Source organism: Stegodyphus dumicola, chromosome 1 (assembly GCF_044657685.1).
Source record: "Stegodyphus dumicola isolate Sdum_Otavi_A_Nest chromosome 1, ASM4465768v1".
NCBI lineage: Eukaryota > Metazoa > Arthropoda > Arachnida > Araneae > Eresidae > Stegodyphus > Stegodyphus dumicola.
The window spans coordinates 116,044,732-116,063,422 of record NC_140768.1 but is presented as its reverse complement, the minus strand read 5'-3'; the positions used below and the strand labels follow the sequence as shown (position 1 = coordinate 116,063,422).

General features: G+C 31.8%; 1 protein-coding gene across 2 annotated transcripts in view; it reads left to right on the top strand.

Annotated features, from left to right (window-relative positions):
• Positions 1–18,461, top strand: part of LOC118200189 (B-cell receptor-associated protein 31-like) — a 36,441-nt gene extending 17,980 nt beyond the window's left edge. For both annotated transcript variants that reach the window (XM_035372121.2, XM_035372122.2), the window contains exons 3-8: positions 2,065–2,165; positions 4,170–4,317; positions 6,129–6,255; positions 11,038–11,134; positions 11,211–11,311; positions 17,987–18,461. In XM_035372121.2, coding sequence (XP_035228012.1) covers positions 2,065–2,165; positions 4,170–4,317; positions 6,129–6,255; positions 11,038–11,134; positions 11,211–11,311; positions 17,987–18,037 — 625 coding nt within the window. In that variant the 3' untranslated portion in view covers positions 18,038–18,461. The remainder of the gene's footprint in view (positions 1–2,064; positions 2,166–4,169; positions 4,318–6,128; positions 6,256–11,037; positions 11,135–11,210; positions 11,312–17,986) is intronic.
• The last annotated feature ends 230 nt before the right edge of the window (positions 18,462–18,691 follow it).

Genomic DNA, 18,691 nt, shown 5'->3' with positions numbered 1-18,691 from the left:
AATTCTTATGAATATTATATCTTGTTGAAAGTTGTTGTTGAAAGATTAGCGGCAAAAAGCTAAATGTTTTATTATAGATGTTTCGTGCATTTTTAGTTTAGCTAATTTGTTGCTGTTATACACTTTAATGGGGGGGGGGAACTTGGGAAGAATTTAACCATAACTATGAAACTCAGTAGTATAATGTTTGAATAGGTAAACAACTGTTTAAAACCTAGGGAAAAAAAGCGTTTTATTTATGGGTAGCAATCCAAAGAATGTGAAAATCAGTAGGTGATATTGCCATCCCTGGGAGCTATATGAGCCAATACTCAGTTGGGCATGAAGTCTATTAGGTTGTCACTGTTCCTCAGCAGTAGATAGGGCCACAAATTGAGCAACTGGTCAGTAAGTTGGGGTGTATTTCTACGTGGCTGAATTTGCTTGCCCAACATGTTTTATAGGTGACAGGTCTGGAGACCTGGCAGGCCAGTCAAGAACATTAATATGTCGCAAACTTTGTTGGGAAAGTCTTGCATTATGTGGCCGAGCATTGTGCTGCTATAAAACAGAACTTGGATAACCTGGTAAATAGGCAGTATGATTGGCTGCAAAATGTCATCAACATACCTGCCAGCAGTTGGAGTACCTTGGAGCATGACTAATGGCCTAGCTGATCACTTCTCACACTGTCACGTCCTGTGTTCTGGCTGTGTCTTGCTCGGTAACAAATGGTACATTGGCCCACTCACCTCTCGGTCTCCAGGCATATATGTGGCAGTCATCAGCATTAAGAAAAAAATGTAATTTGTCTTTGAAGATCATATTTCTCCAATTAGACCTGGCCAGCTTGAGCGAGAACAGTACCATATAAGAAGACACTGCTTGTGGTGAAGTTGTCAATGGCAAGCATCTTAATAGACATCAAGATCTGAGCCCAGCATCATCTAGTCTTCTGTGAATCATATCCCGGGATCTCTGTGAGGTGGCAAATGGCATTGAATTGATGATAGCGTAACTGTTGTTGTAGATATGGCAGCTATTTTAATTGTGCGATCATCTCGTGCATTGGTGGCCCAGGGATGTCTTGAGTCATTATGATAATTGACTATGCCTTCGCTGAGCGACTGGTTCCAACAACAGACAATGACAATATCGCTTCAGCTGATACGCTTGTTGGACCAGTTGGCCTCTTTTAGCCCTATGATTCAACCCATCTCAAAGTCTGACAACTGTTTGTAATGCTGTTGAATACCTCTTAAAAGCACATTTCATTACAGTGTCGCATATCGAAGCTATCAGTGTGGTTGTAAATGCTCCTAACTCACTGCATCTGCCCTTTTACATTCTACTAGCTGCGTACTTCAGACGTGTGTTGTATCGTTCCACAATGCTGAGTGGTACTGTAAGTTTAATCATTTACACAGCTTGCAATACATTTGTGTCTCAATTTTGCTTGGGCATGCTTATTTTTTGCAAGAGTGTATGTAATTGTCAATGTTTCTTGCCTTGTAATTTTGTTAATTTATTGCCATTTTGTGTAATTTCAATTTGCTGCCATTTTTTAGAATGGATACCGTTTTTCACGCCTCAAGTTGGGGGGGGGGAAAGATTATTGCTGACCATAGGCAACTTACAAGAGGGATGGGCAGATAATCTGAGAGCACTGTAAATCTTATAACAAAAGCTGTTTGGTAAGCTCTCTAGCTAAATCATCTAAAATGTATTATGATGTGAAATGTATCATTTTATCATATGCAACTATTGCCCTGTATACCTTTCTGTTGCATCAAATTAGAATAGCAGTAATTACTTATGTTTAAACTTAAAAGAAAAGTATACACAAAATTTAATTAGTCTTTACTCAGTTACTGGTATTTACATTTAAGAGTTATTGTTCAGTAAATTGTATATAATTTACTCAGAGATAACCATTCTTTTTAGACTGCAAATTAAATTTTAAAATGAATTTGAAATGTCTTACTAAATGATTATTATTATTAAATTATTTTAAAAATGTTTATATTGGATACTTAAATATTCCATGTTTCTGCTGGCTATATTTCCAATGCTTTATTTTTAAAGGTGGCAGAAGTTCTTCAAATCAAGATTCTTGAAAAGTCTGGGTGCATATTCAAATTTTTACTTTTCTGCATTTTTTGTGATACTGCTTTTGTTGTTTTTAGGTAAGTATTTTCTTTTGTTTTTTTATATGTAGAATATATGATGTAACAAAAGGTTCATGTTGATAATCATGTGTCATTTGTATTTGTAGTATCTTATACATAGTTAGCTAATTTTTAATGAAAGGTGATAGTTATGCAGTTCTGGATTCAGACATAAGGTTACTTTTTACCAAATTGACAGAACTAACCTGAGTTCCCCTAAAACTGGAGTCAGTGATAATTTCTTGCTTGTTTGCATTAATTTTTACATTGGACTTCTTTGTTTATTATAGTCTGTTTGCCAAGATACTGTATAGAACATGAGATATTGTATACAACATACTGTACATAATGGCAGACTTAATTTTTTTCTTATTATGCATAGAACCTATGATCCTTTGATGGTTTAATTTACTTTAACAGACTTATGTTACTTTATCTGTAAACTGGAAGTGAATGGATTCTTAATTATACTTTTCTCTCTTTCCATAATACTATGATGTGTATTCTTTTAGATAATTTGTTAATTATCTTTATATTGTCAGCTTATAAAGTTTGAATGATTTACATAAATAAGAAAAGAATAGTCTTGAGACAAGTCATAAGTATGGAAATATAATATACAGTCAAAAGTCGTTAATTCGGACACCCATAATCCGGAATGATCTATAATCCGGACCTCAAAGCTAAAAAATTTCTGCCGCATTGACATATGCGCATATGCGTTTATGCATGCGCGTAAGACCGTTACGACTGCGCATATGTGTCTGTGCAAGCGCAGAATACGTTTTCGCGTGCGCGTTTAATGTATAACAGACGGTACAAGCTAAAATTATCCATTTCAGTTAATGTTGATGATTGCGTTGTTCCTTAATCTTCGAATTGGATGCGGCTTATCATTTTTTGCAGACTGTAAGAGCAATGTTATAAAAGTAAACTTGAACTTTCGATTATGTCAAATAGAATTTCCGATGCTGGAGCTCCCAAAGGATCTACAAAATGAAAGTATGTTTTGATGTCCATCAAACAAAAAGTGGAATTGCTGCAAAAAATGGACAAAGGCATGAAGAAGGTGACAGAGAGGTTAGTGAAAACGAAAAAATTTCGATTGACAAGTTAGTCGGTATTCTCGGCACAGCAATTACGGGACTTGAATAGCGGAACTTTGTAACTGAACAAGAAATTATGTCTGTTTTATGTCTGTTTATAGAATTAAAGAGAAAGTATTATCACATAAAACGAAACAACTTACATTGAAAGAAATGTTTAATAAAGTAAACAAATAAATATTAAGCTTTTTTTTTTTTTTGTAAATTTTGATACTCTTTAGATCATAATTGTTCTTTATTTCATAAATTACGGTCTCATATTTTTAATTTTAGAATTTCTGCATGCCATCTTACGGCGATTTAAATTGACGATCTATAATCCAGAAAAATCGACAATTCAGAATCGCCGAAGTCCCGACGAGTCCGGATTAACAACTTTTGACTGTATAAAAAAAAAAAAAAAAAAAAAAAAAAAAAAGTGGAACTTTCTGGTTATTCACATCCAGCATTCAATAAAACTGTGAAGTGTTTGCCGTATTTTAGAATTTACATGCAATAATGGCCACATTGCACATGGGTGTACCACATATGTGATTAAGTGGGTACAGATTACATGCTTTATATTTAACCATTTTTTTGCAACAATACTGTTAAAGTAGCTGTAAAAACTTAAACATCAACATAAAATGCTTCTTATGAAGAGGATATTGCAGAATTATGAGTTCATAAAGTTAGTCGAACATATGGTTTCCTTAAGTCACAAAGCCACCATGAATTAGTGACTTGTGGGGAACCAAGAAAATACCAATAAAAATGGAAATACATTAATATCTATTTTGTTATAATGTAACACAAATTTCATCCATTTTTAAGTTGATTTGTTTATAAACTGCTTTCATGAAATTCATAATCCTTCTGGTAATTTATATATTCGAATATATATATATATATATATATATATATATTTTCCTTCCAGATTCTTTGAGACAGATGCATAAATATTCTACTGCTAGGGACCAGGAGCAAGATCATGGCCACTTAGATGCTGAACTGCAGCAAAGCATGAAAATGTTTAGAGCACAAAGAAATTGTTATATTGCTGGCTTTGCTCTTTTCCTTGCCCCGTAATGTATATATTTTAGATAATATAAATTATACTTCAATATGACAGTATTTAAATTACGAGGGTTATTCAGAAACTAAGGTCCGAATTACCATAGCTAATTGAATATCAGCCGACCATTGGAATGCCTTGCTCGTCTACCGATGCCATTTGCATTGGTACTGTTTCAGTTTGCTGTGTCGGTTTAAAACAATTGATCAGCCCACCGACTGTGAAGTACAGTCAATGATTTGGTTTTTAACAGCAAGGAAGATTTCAGCAGCAGAAATTCATCGACAATAAGCGACATGTATGGCTCCAATGCTTTGATTGACTGCAAAGTGCATAAGTTGGTGAGAGCTTTCAAAGAACGGAGGGAAAATGTGCATGATGAACAGCAATCAGTCCGACTATCGTGTGATCACAGAAAATTTGGTCAATGCCATAGACAGAAAGATTCCTGAAAACCGGTGATTCACAATTTAAACTTTAGCTTTAGAATTTACAAATGTGGGTAGGACAACTTTGCACAAAATTGCCTTTGAAAATTAGCGATCTTACAAATTGTGCTCGTTTTTTTTTTTTTTTTTTTTTTTTTGACTGATATCATAAGGAAGGTGACCAATTTTTTGAGACGATTGTTACAGGAGACAAGATGTGGTTTCTCACATGATGCCAGATTCTAAACATCAGTCAATAGAATGGTGTCGCACAGCATCACCAGTCAAAGTCAAGGCCAAGCAGACAATCTCAGTACACGAGGTTATGGCAACTGTGTTTAGGGATAGACATGGAGTCTTGTTAGTCAAATTTATGCAGCAAGCGACAACAATAAATGCAGCTACTTAATGCTCTATCCTGACTAAACTTAGACGTGTGATACAGAATAAGTGATGTGGCCTTCTGACATCTGGAGTTTTGTTGCTCCATGACAATGCCAGACCCCATTCTGACATTCACATACAAAATCTGATCAGAACTTAAAAAGTTTCTCAGTAGCAAGCGCTTAACCACAGATGACGAGGTGAAAGAAGCAGTTCAAGACTGCTTATCCTTGCAGGCATCAGACATGTATGACTTAGGCATACAAAAGCTTGTAGAACATTATGACAAATGTTTAAACAAACATGGAAACTATGTAGAAAAATATAGAAACATGTAGGGAATTAAATAAAAAAGAAGCTTTTTAAAAATTCTGTAATGGTTCATGTTTTATAAGAAATCAGACCTTACTTTCTGAATAACCTATGTATATTTCAGTATGTCAATATTACTGAAAGGAGTGTAATATTGAAATTTTCCCGTTATCAGTTTTTTGTAGATATTTAGATACTTGATAGGTATTGTATTTGAAACATTAAAGATAATTAGCAATAAAATACAGAAGCTGTTCCAACAAGATAATATAACTCGGCATAAATGTCAAGATGTGACATTATAATTGCTGGCGCATCCATCCGAGTTCCATCTGCACGTCCACATACAGATGCGCCGTTCTCATCCAAGTCTCCAGATCTGAACATGATAGAACACATTTGAAATGCCATGCAATGTGCTATCAAACAGGTGCATGATCTTGGTATAGCCCTAAATTTCGAAACACTGCACTATTCGAAATATAAACAGCATATTTCTAAAAGCTTGTGGAGCCTATCATATTCCTTCTCTCATGGTGCATCTATCAAGTATCAGGAATTTGACTTCATGTCCACAGTAAAAATATAAAATTATTACAGGAATTTAAAATACTTTCCTGTACTTACATTTGGTTACTTAATATGTGTGCTAAAGTATTTCCATTTAAAGATCATGTGATTGAATTTTGTTTTGCAGGGTCATTCGTCGCATTGCTTCGCTACTATCGAGGCAAGCAGAATTAATTGCAAGTGCCGAAGCATCTTTGAAACAAGCGAAAAGTGCCACCGAAGCTGCAGAAAATCTTATGAAGGAAAGAGAAAAAGTATTTATTTATTTACGTCTGAGATAAATATTTGTTTCATATGAAAGTATAAAATATAATTGGGTTGATTATGGTCAGATGTAGCTGGAATTCTAGAATTCTTACTTTTTCACATTCAAGAGATGTATTTTAGATTCCATCAAAATCTTTTTCAAATTTTCTTTTAGAACAAATATTATTCAGGGATTTAAATTTATGTAAATGTTTTATATTTTAAAGTTCAGTGAGAGGTCAGACTTCTTGCCCGAGCTAAATTTTTTTTCTGTAAGTTATTTTTGCTGTTTTTCTTATACAAAAAAAAATTGATATTATAAAATTACTGGGCTGAAAATTCAGACTAAGATTGGTTAAGAACAAGCATCCAGTATTGAAAAAGCTCTTTAAGTTTGTTTTGAGCTTTACTTCATGGACCAGTGTTGGAAGTTCATTTGAATATATGGGTGATACCATGTCAGAATGAAAAACATCCTTGAACACAGTAATAGCTTATCTGCTGCAGAGACTGAAATATTACTTATTCTCATTACACAAATCTATGTATGAAGCTTTCAAGTCAGAAAATCTCTCTGTTGATAGTAAAGGTTTTAAGGTTAATTTATTACATAACTGGATAGCTTATTAAAATACTTTACATTCCCTGAACCATTCTGTTCTTCCTAGCAGTTTATCTCTAACACCTGTTAATGCATAGTCTACACTGGGAAGCCCATTGGCTACTTCAAAATATCTTGTTGATCATACTAAATTTTCAATTGTTAGGAATGCAGTAGTCCCAGAAATGGAACTCCCTCTCCACCAAAAGAGCAAGCTTAAATTATTTCATAATAAATATTGAGAAATCAAAGATATGTATTGTGAATGTGAACTATGGCAACTATGTGAATTGGTGTAGTAAAACATAAATTAACTTTTAAGAAACTAAGAAAATGCATATACTTTTTCCTTCACTATTGAAATAGTTTGAAAATATGTGTATATGCATGTATCTGCGTTTCACAATAATATTCTGAATTATTTGAAATTATGAGATTTTTACTGCACAGTATCTTTCATGATTTTTGAAGTAATGTAATTATTCCTGTAGTGTATATATATAAAGAGAGAGAGAGAGTGAAATTTCTCCGTTCACATCAGTGACGTTAAATACTGTTATTTGTGTAAAATGTTCTTGGAAGTAATCATTAGGTTCAGTTTCTCTGTATATAAGACCTGGTGATTACTTCTGAATTGCTATTGATTATTAAATCTAACCTATTGATTACTCTCAACTTTCACTATCTGTAATTATAATTTTACCTAGCAAATTGTGACAGTTTTCTGTTCAGCATACATTGGAAGGTCTCTTGAATAAAAATATGTAAGAGAAATAGTAGGCTTTTGTACACCTTCTATTTCTAAATTTATCTTGTATTAAATTTATGGTGCAAGGAAGTTAGATGTTTATAATACATTATTTTTATACATACCCGACTAGTTTTAAGAATTTCCATGTAAGAAATTAAGTAAATATCAAAATGCCATATAAAAAGTTTAAATGTTATGTGTATGAATTAAAGTTGGTCATGTACTTTTTTTTTGGCTAACTGTGCATATTTAATCATTTACATACAAATTCACTTGTATTTAAAATTTCAACTTCTTGCAATTTCTCTTTCATAGTGAAAAGTATAGCCATTTTAAGGATAAAAAATTATACTGTTCTGGCATATTCTCAAATTGAGAATATATATTTTTTAACTAATGGATTTATTCATGTTACATATCTACAAATCCTGCAATGTCGGATAACAAGCATAATAAACATATTACACCCATGTCCATAAATTAAGGATAGTGCAAAATCAGGCAAAGGAAGAGTTAGAAGCAAAACAAATTTGACTTATTTGTAAAGCTTATTTATTAAACAAAAGGTAAAGAGCAAAAAAATATGCTATATGTTTGATATTAAAAAAATTAGCAATTTTTTTCCTGCCTGGAGCAAATTACAAAAAAAAAAAAAAAAAAAAAAAAAAAAAAAAAAAAAAAACCTATTTACAAAAAACCAATACTACATGGTTGGTATGACTCTTAATACATTGTATGTCTCCCAGACGATGCAATACAGTCCGTACAGCGCCTAGGCATGCTGAGTATCAAATTATCGATCTGATCTTGGGGGATATTACACCACTCGAAAAGCAATGCTCTCCAAAGTTCCGGTAGACATGTAGGAGGAGGTTGACAGGCTGCAACTCGTCGGCCAAGCATGTTCCACACGTGCTCTACTGGATTCAAGTCCGGTGAGAATGTTGGCCAGGCCATATCCTGCGATTGAAGGCATTCGCTTACGATGTTTACACGGTGAGGACGGCGTTGTCATCTACAAACACAAATTGTGTGCCCATGGTGCCCCGAAACAAACGTACATGTTGTTCCAGAATGATGTCCCGATAGGTTTGGATTGCATGGTTCCAATTTGAACATGCAGGTCAGTTCTGGAACCCAGAATAATTCCACCCCAAATGAGCACTCCTGCACCACCGTAGCGGTGTCATTCAATGATGTTTTTGTGGTGGTAAAGGGTACCTGGAGCTCTCCATATGAAAGTCTGGCGAGAATCAGACTGCAAGCTAAACCTGGACTCGTCGGAAAACCTCACACAAGCCCACAATGCATGCTCTCTACTCCAGGCTAACCGCAAGCGACAGTGAGTTGCAGTAAGTGGAACGCATCTGACAGGTCTACGAGCATATAGACCAATCTGCTATAAGCGTCTGTATACGGTCTGCCTTGAAATTGTCGTACCAGTGGCTGAAGTGAGCTGACGAGACAGGTCTGAGGCTGTGCTCCACCTCTTTCTTTTGGCAGCAACTGCCAAGTACCGGTCCTCATTCGGCGTTGTAACTCTGGGGCAACCTGTGCTGTAACGTCTACTCACATTACCATCATCTTGGAATCATTGCCAAAGCCTGGAGATGACACTCTGGGCAATTCCAAGTTCGTCTGATACTTCCAGTTGGGTACGACCACATTCCAGACGGCCGATAATTCTACCACGTAAAAAATCATCCAAATGCGTCCTTTGTGTCATAACTATTCGATTATTGCACTGAAATGCTTATAAAGCACCTGCGAACAATTTTACTTCTTTACCTGTATTCCTTATATATCACTCTCTTACACTTCCGTCATTGTGATGTGCCATTGGTGTCATCTGGTTACTTCCTGAAATTTGCATATGATTCTTGAAGATGTGTGTAGTGATTTTACAGGTGATATATTTATTTTAGAGTTCGATTTCCGCGTGACTCCGAATTATCCTTAATTTATGGACATGAGTGTATTTGGATAATTAGTTTATTAGAAATTTTTAACTATTTATTTCAGTTTTTCGCATTAAGAGATTTAGCAGAAATTGGAAATATCCCAAAACATGCATTAAAAGTAAATATTTCTTTGCTGAAAAGAATGAAAAAATTATTTGTATTCAAGCAGTGATCAATATAAGTGTAAAACTGTAAGATCTATTTGAATGTTTTTGTAGTTGTTCTTAATTAAAAACATTGGCAAGTTAATGATTAATTCCTTTTTATAAATTTATTTCTGTATCAGTGTCGGAATGGCATTGTATAATACTTAGACAATGACCTGAATGTTTCAATATTTATTTTTTGTAATTTAATTATTTAACGAGTGTAAATTATGCTTTCATGCTCTCTGCTTACATTATCTCCCATTTCTTTTTTTCTTTTTTCTTTTTTTTTTTTATCTGAAGTAATTATCAAGCAAATTTCTAAACTTCTCCCAGTGTGTTTCAATAAATACTAACTACAAAGAATTAAATATACAAAGGGTATTTATTTCATTGGTTAATCAAGTTTTGCACTTGCAAAAAGATAATGTAGAGAAAACAAAAATGCAAGATTTTTTATATCTTAAAATTTTTAATTAAAGAAAAAAGGAATAAATTAAATGAATTAAGTAACTGATTTTTTTAATGCAATTTAATTTTGTTGAACTCTAAATCTCTGAACTTAACTGGGACTACAGTCAGTCTATCTATACATAGTATATTTATGAGGACAGATGATGTATTTTTTCTATGAGCTAAATACATATTTAGTACGATTCAAGCAAGGGAATTTATTTTTTATTGTATTGTAACAAAGATTTGACATTTAAAGAAATAAAATATTTTTATTGAACAGTGTAATACAAAATGCACTTTTCATGACATAACCACTGATCTTTTATAAAAAAAATTTTTTTCAAGTGTAACCCATTTCTGTTTTAACTAAAATGTTGAAATTAATGCTTGCTTATGTAGGTCTTGTAGCTAAACAAATAACCTTATTTTTAGGTTATTTGTTTAGCTGAAATTAAACAAAGTTCGTAACCTATTTTTTTATTAAAATTAAAGCAATAAGATTGTTTTATTGACATAAAATGGTAATGTAATAAAATAATAGTAAAGTATAGCTTCTTAAAAGTATATTTACTATTACTTTTTATAACATTTAAATATACATATTTTTAATATTTTTTTTAATGAATTAACAAAAGCTTAAATTTTAATAGCCCTAGATAAAAAAAAAAAAAAAAAAAAAAAAGATCTGAATATGTGCAATGCGGCTAATTGAATTATTCTGCATGTTATTATTTTGTATTACTTTTGTATGCTTACAGAAGTAATTGTACATTATAGTACTTTGGAATCCCAAAATTGAGTATTAAAATATGAAACATTAGTTTTGAAGTTTTTTTCCAGTAGTGTTACATTTTTTTTTTTTTTTTAAATCAAAGGCTAATGGAAAAGAAGAAAATGAAGAAAACAGGCTGAAGGAAAAGTATGATAATGAAATAAAAACTTTACGAAGTGAACTGGAAAAGACAGAGAAAGGTACGTCATTAACATGTATAAAAAATGTTTTATAGAAGTAAATATCATAAGATACAAATTTTTTATATTTTTACAGAACTGGAAAAAGCAAATAAAAACTTAGAGGCTTTACGATCCCAAGCTGAATCAACTAACAGAGAGTACGATAGATTATCAGAAGAGTATACCAAGCTGCAGGTGAGAAAATTAAGTTTCGGTATATTGATTAATTATGTAATTTATTTTACACCACACTGAAACCATTTTTGTGTATTTTATTATTTAGATTATGTACTAATTCTATTTTCATAGTGCATAGCTGCTAACTCTTCCGTATTTTAATTTTTAGTCTTTACTAAAGGAAGTTTGCCAGCGATAAATAAAATTTATTGAATTAATGAAACTGAAATTAGGCAAATTGCATTTTCCCACTACTAGCGATTTTCATCATAATTTTTTTATTGATCTTATTAAATTTTAATTGATCTGATTAGTTTTCACCATATTTAAAAGTATTTTGATAAAGTTGGTATAAATATAATAAAGATAATGTTTGGCATTTTCTTAATATAAAATTTAAAAATGAAATTAGCATAAGAATATATAATTAAATGCTAATATGTTACATCAGAATTGTATTACAAATTGTTTATTAACCAGAATCGTACATTATAAAGTCAGCTTGGAGTTAGTTTGAAATGATATTGCTGCTCAGTGTGAAGATCTTATAGTTTTTAAGATTCAAAGGTGGCGGCTATGCTAGTGTCCTTATATATTGTTGTGAAATGTAAAGGTGCGGCAATAACGCAAAGCAGTTTTAGGGTTGCCATAAAATGGCAAGGGAAGGCAGGGTCGCCACATTTGGCGAGAAATCGCCCATTTGGCGACATACCATGGACAGATGGAGAACCTTCTGGAACGAAATCGTACCGGTTTAGCCCAGAATGTTCTCGAACACAAGCCGAAAGCTATATAAACCCTGCTGGTCCGCAGTCTGTCAGTAGCATCGAGAGTGAGTGTGTCTCTTCTAGCGAGTCAATCCCTGCGGAGTTGATTGAGTTGACAGCCGGGCAGCGAGTGCCGAGTGGGTCGTCGAGCTCACCGAAGGAGTCTGTTAGTGCATCATCGAGAGAGCGTGTTGAGCTCCGGCAACGACTGAACCGAAGAGTCAAAAGCTGTGCTCGTGTGTCGTCGAGTGCATCGCGAGTTGTAGTGTGTAGAGTCTCGAGAGTACATGGAGTTCCGAGAACGACCAAGCAGAGTCGGGTGCTTTGCAGGAAGCTGTCTCCACTGTGATAGCCTGATAACCTGAAGGCTGTGTTGCTGATCGTGTCAGTGTGTTTATAGTAGATCTTAGACGACTGTAAAAAAGTGTTATTGGAGCTGTCCTGATTAATACTGACAAATAAAGTGTGTTTCGATACTTCATCAAGTGTCGTCTTTATTCACTCTAAATCTACGAACCCCGTATGAATGTGAACGAAGAAAATAACGCAACAACTGGTGTCGGAAGAACAAAAAAACAAATTGTAACAATATTATTTTCCTTTGTAAAATAATTTTTCCCACACCTTAATATAATTCAAACAATTGTCTGAATCTCTTATTGGAGAGGCATGATCAAAAGTTTTTATTCATTGGAGTTTGTTTGACTGCTTAAGGTATCTGCCTACGTTCGGAGCACTTTTTTTTAAAAACATAGAATTCTGATGAAATATATATTTATTTAGTCAAATTATGATATCAAATCATGAAAATAGGTAAATTTTTAGGAATATTTTTATAAATTTTTGAAATATATGCAATTTTATGCAAATTTTTAGGAGAATTTAACACTTACGTTAAATGCCGTATATTTTTTCTCACAGCATATATTTCAATTTTTTTTTATACTGTATACTACTAAAACACTTATCTGTGTTATGAACTAAAATGTATATGATATTTCTAAAATTTACTAAAATATGTGTAATTACATGAAAAAACATAGTTTTTTGTAAAATATTTCTTATCGTTTTATATAGAAATACTTATAAAACAATCAAATTAATAAATATTACTTAGATTGTAGCTTAAAACCTAATAAATAATATAGAAAACATTTTAGTGAAATTTAATAGAGATATCTTTAGAACATTTTGAGTAATTACATTTCTTGTATGTAAAAACACTAGAAAAATTAGTTTTTCAGAAAACGCATTTAAAGATTTCACATTAACAGAAAAACTGTTCTCTTGTATTTACACACTTAAAATTCTCCACATTTGTACATCACACCCTCCATATCTTTATACTTAAGTAATTTTGATTTCCTATTTGAGTTTAATTTTTTTCTGGCTATTTTCGAAATGAGCGACGAATGAATTTTCGAGTTCTTTATTCTTTCGTTATCAATTCCAAAGTAATTTTTAATCATTTCTTGTTCAATTGATATGCCTAAATGTTCAAACACAGGAAGTAATCCAAGATATCCTGAATTAAAAATTAAAACGGCTATATATGCACCCAGCAACATAGTCTTTATACCTAATCGCAATGTTGCCAAACCCAGTTAAAAAAACCGCAATGTTGCCAGTCCCAGTTCAAATAATTAAGGCAAATAATTATTGCCAGAAACAAAAAAAAGTACCCAGAATTAAAATGAAATGTTTTAGCACAATTTTGCACACAAACAGTTAAAACAAAGCACGGATAACAACATTGTTTACCTTTAAGTTGAGCCTTTTAAATGGCACTTCTGGTCTTTCTGCTTTCACTTCCAGTGCAGTTAATTGGCTATACCTTCTCTTCTAATTATCACAAACGTAAAAATGAACCATTTTCGGAATCCTACAAAATTGACCTTTCAAATTGGGCAATAAAAAAAAAAAAAAAAAAAAAAAAAAAAGAGATTTTTTCGCCGAAATCGTTTTTTTAACGTAGGCAGATACCTTAATGGGTTGCAAACTTTGCCTGGTATTGAAATCTCTGCATTCAGTGCTAATTTATGTAATTAATTAAACAAATGGTTTTCAAGTAGTGCATTGTAACATTTTTATACTTAACTGCTTTTTGCTAGAAGTATGAGCTTGGGAAGCACATATTAGCTGTTTAAAAGCTCTCAATTCTGTGATACTTTTGAAAACCCTCTTAGTTTATCAAAGATATCTCATAAGATAACAAAACCCACATTTTATAATCAGTGTCAAAATGTAAAATATGTCTTCAGAAAAAAAGGGTAAATCATGAATAAGGATTATTATGACTGCTCTCTTTTACTGAACACAGTATTATTATTTTAAACAATGATTATCAGTTGAATGAGACTCTGAGGTTTGTTTCCCAAAAATGATTCTTCACTTAAGCAAATATATCTCGGAAACACAGCTGATTCTTCACTTTAGCAAACATATTTTGGAAACGACTGATTTGTGCAACTGGAATTAAGTCTTTTCACCAAAAATTTAAAATTGCAGAACAAGAATAAATCACATTTCTGATTCCAGTTTAGTGTTACGTTTTCTATTTCAGTACTAGGATACTGTTAAAGCTGGAATATGCAGAAGCAGAACTCTGAATTTCAAAATGAAAAATAATGGAATATCTAAAATATCATACTGGAATATGGTGAAACAGCATGTATTCAGAATAGTCTGTTTTACATAATTTCGAGTTTTTAAAGCACTGCCTAAAATTTTCCATATAAATAAAATTATAAAAAACATATGAATGTAAATAAAAAGTATCAATTTTTTACTTCTTTGTACTAAGTAAAGGAAGTATTACAATCGTGAAAAATTTCGGGTATCCTATTTCAATGAAAATATCCATTTTGACCACTCTTGAATCTATTTCAATGATTTTATTTTAAGTGATTCTGTATTTATGGACAGAAGGAATTTTTTTTCCAAAACGGATTATAAAATGGATTCAGAAGGGTTTTTCACGATGTCTGTATGTATATATATATCTCATAGCTTGAAAGTGATTAGCCATAGAACATTGAAATTTTGTATATGGCATGGCTGTAACATATAGTTGTGCACCTCATTTTTTTGTTGCAATCGACCACATCAAGCCTGTGTGTGTGTGTATATTATATATATATGCACACATACATATATCGCTATCATACCCACCTCAGTGTTTTTATTCTTATATGTTAGTAAATTGCTTTTTTTTTTTTTTTTTTTCTTTTAAAGTCATTAAATCAAGTTGTTCATATGTTACGTTTACCTTTAGTTAATCTGCACACAATAGTTGTACAATTATCAACAACTGAAAAAAAAAAAAAATTAAGAGGTGGTAGGCTTAATAAAGCCACCATTTATATGCATTTGAAGTTTTTAGTAGAATAGTGAATAAAGTCAATTGGTGAACCAAATTCAGTGTCTTTTTGCCCAGTATGGCCAAAAGTTAACTTTCAATTTTGTGTACTGAAAATTTTGTCTTCCTGTCTGTTGGCCAACTTGCTTGTTGTTGCATATAATTTCTATTTTTAAAAATTATTTTTTAACTGTACTCTGTGTTTTAGGTTTTCTGTATTTTTTGCCTTGCTGTGAGGTGAGAGCTGAATTTATTGAATGAGAAATATATAACTAGTAAATTTTGAGGAAATAAGTTTAAATGAAATGCAACAAAAAATGTGTATAACTTAATAGGCCATACACAGACGTCGTGGTGTCCTCATCACCTTTTTTTTTTAAGTAATAAAAAAAGCGGTGCTTTGCTTATTTAAAACTCGACATGTTTTCTTATTTAGGTATAATTTAAAAAGAAAATTTCCGAGGAATAGTTTGAATGTATGAGACTTAGTGTGTTAAAATCAATTGTTTTGCCTTCAGTTTTATCTGCAGATTGGCATATAATTCTATGTTAAAATAGATCTTTTCCTGTATCTTAAGAGCTGGAGCTAAATTCAGTTCTCTAACATTATACTTGTCTTCCTCCAAAAGTTTGCCTTCCATTTGATAATTAGAACTATTAAACTTATTTCATTAATCAGTGTTACATTTTTGGCCAAGAATTGAAGCTTTATGTATTTTTAAGTCAAATCTGGACACTTTTAGACATTACAGTCCAAGATCCGGAATCATTGGGATTGACTTAACCTTTTGAAGACGGGATAGCCATTATAGTGGCCATAGAGTCCTCTCTTTGAAAAAACTGGGTTGTCTACTTTAGTGGCCATGTCTTTTTCCTCCATTTTCTAGGCTGAAAAGTGGGGTGAAATGTCAAATTTGACGTTCTTGGGGTTTTAACCACTTATCTCTTTCAAAGGTCTTTCTTTTGCAACATAGACACCCCTCTGAGAATGCATTAAACTACACACAAGAATCTTTGTTGCAAATAGGAGGTGATTTCGTTAAATCCACTAAGATCACCTGCAGAAATTATAAAAGTATCCTCTATTAATTAAGACACAATAACACGCCGAATAAATACTGATTCAGAAGTCAAACAACAAAAATCAGCGTTAATTCACAAAATTTTCACAGGACTAGTTTCAATGGTTTTACCGAACCATCATCTTCAGCTGCAAAACCGCATGTTGTTTGACTTCTGAATCAGTATCCTCTATTAATATTTCTTTTAAAAAAAAGATGTATTGTACTGAAAAAGATTTTTTACTGAATCACCACCATGTGAAATTAAAATGTGATTCAAAGCTAAGATGATGATATTTTCTGGATTTAAAATCGTACTACAGATATTTGCCATTCAGTTAATTGAGTAATGGTTGAAGCCACACATCTCCATTTAGCATTCTTTCTTATATTCGATTAATTGGAAAATTTGGCTTTTTATTTACGATATTAAAAACCTTCGGATATGCCATTCATCATCATAGCATTTGATTAGTTGGCCATAAATTATACCAAACATAATTTTTTTTTTTTTTTTTTTTTTTTTTTATACTTGCAAACATGTTTTATGATTGTGCAGGTCACACATCAGATTTTATACTGAAATATTTCTAGAATTCTTGGTCTTGCTGTATCAGTTTTTGAAAAGCTAATTTATATCTGCATTTCAGCGGGTACATTCCAGTATTCGTTGGTTGATTGATGAATGTACAAATTTGGAAAAAGAGTAATATGGAAACATTATCATTTATTAAAACCAACTCTGGTAAAATTAATAATAAATAGAACAAAATATTAAGCTACTTCAAATCAAAGTTAAGGAAGAGTGTAATTTTCTACATAAACTGAACTTGTGTTCTTTAAAATTTAATTCTTTCTTTGCTGCTATGCGAACAAAAGAAAAACAGTATGAGGAATATTTTACTCTAATCATGTCTTCAAGCTTCATTTATTGTTTACATCGAATAAAAAATTGCTAATCCCACTTATAAATCACTCAAGGGCTGAAAATAAAGGCTAAGTGCAAGCATCAATGTATTGTCATCCTGCAATTCCCTTGTCAGCCAGTGATTGAAATTGACATACAGGATTCTTGGTTAGTCAACAGAAAAAATGTTTTTAAGGCATATCTTCCTTTTATGAGGAAGGCTGGGATTTTAAAATAGATATTGTTTTTGCTCATTAGGATTTAGATCATATTTCAAATTTTAGTTGACTGTATGTTCGGGGTACAAATAAATTTACAACTTAAAAGCAAACTGAAATTGTTAAAAATTATAACTATTAATATAAATGAAAAATATAGAGATGTTTTTTAGTATATACTTATAAGTAAATACTAAAAATACTATTTCTTAAAAATGAATTGATAGTTTTTGGTAATGTGTGTATAAATTATCATGCATTCGATTAAAAATTTTGAAAAAATGTTTGATATAACTCTGAACAGTGCTAGGACTTAACTTACTTAACTTTTTCTAAAGCTATTTCTACAGAGAAATAACTTTTTCTAATGCTATTTTTACAGAGAAAATGTGAAAGAGAGGGAGGTGATCATGAAAATAAGAAGGAGGAATGATTTGTGATAAAAACTTATTTTGTGCACTGATGTTTGAAACAATACTGCAGCATCGAGAATGTTTTTCATTTGTGAGTTACCATAAAGAATTTTTGGAAGATAAAATGTGAGAGTAACATGTTTGCATCTAATCTACAAGCTGTTATAAATGCGTACTTACAAAAATTAAGAACTTCACTTCTTTGATATGCACTTATCATTCTTATGATATGTACTTTGTGTGGTTTGTATTTATGTAATTTATATTAACACTTTTGCATTTGTGTACAGATAAAATATTAACACAATTAAACATCCTAATAAATGAAAATATTGTTTTGTATTATCTAAAGCATCCTCTGTAAAGCATATTTCATATAATTTTTAAAAATAAAAGAAATGCTGTAGAAAATATAAGTTGAAATCAATAAATTTTTTATTTTTATTTAAATTGTACTGTTTTCTTTAGGTAAAAAATGACTACAACATTTTGCAAAGACTTGGAAAGATAGTTAACAACGATATGCATTTGTACTGAAATGCGATACATAAATTTTGTAATATACTTATAACATAAATATCACAGCATTAATATTCAAAAAGTTGAAAATAGCAATGAATAAATTTCATGAACATTTTATCTGTAGAAAAACTCCCCCAAAATTATAATCAGCA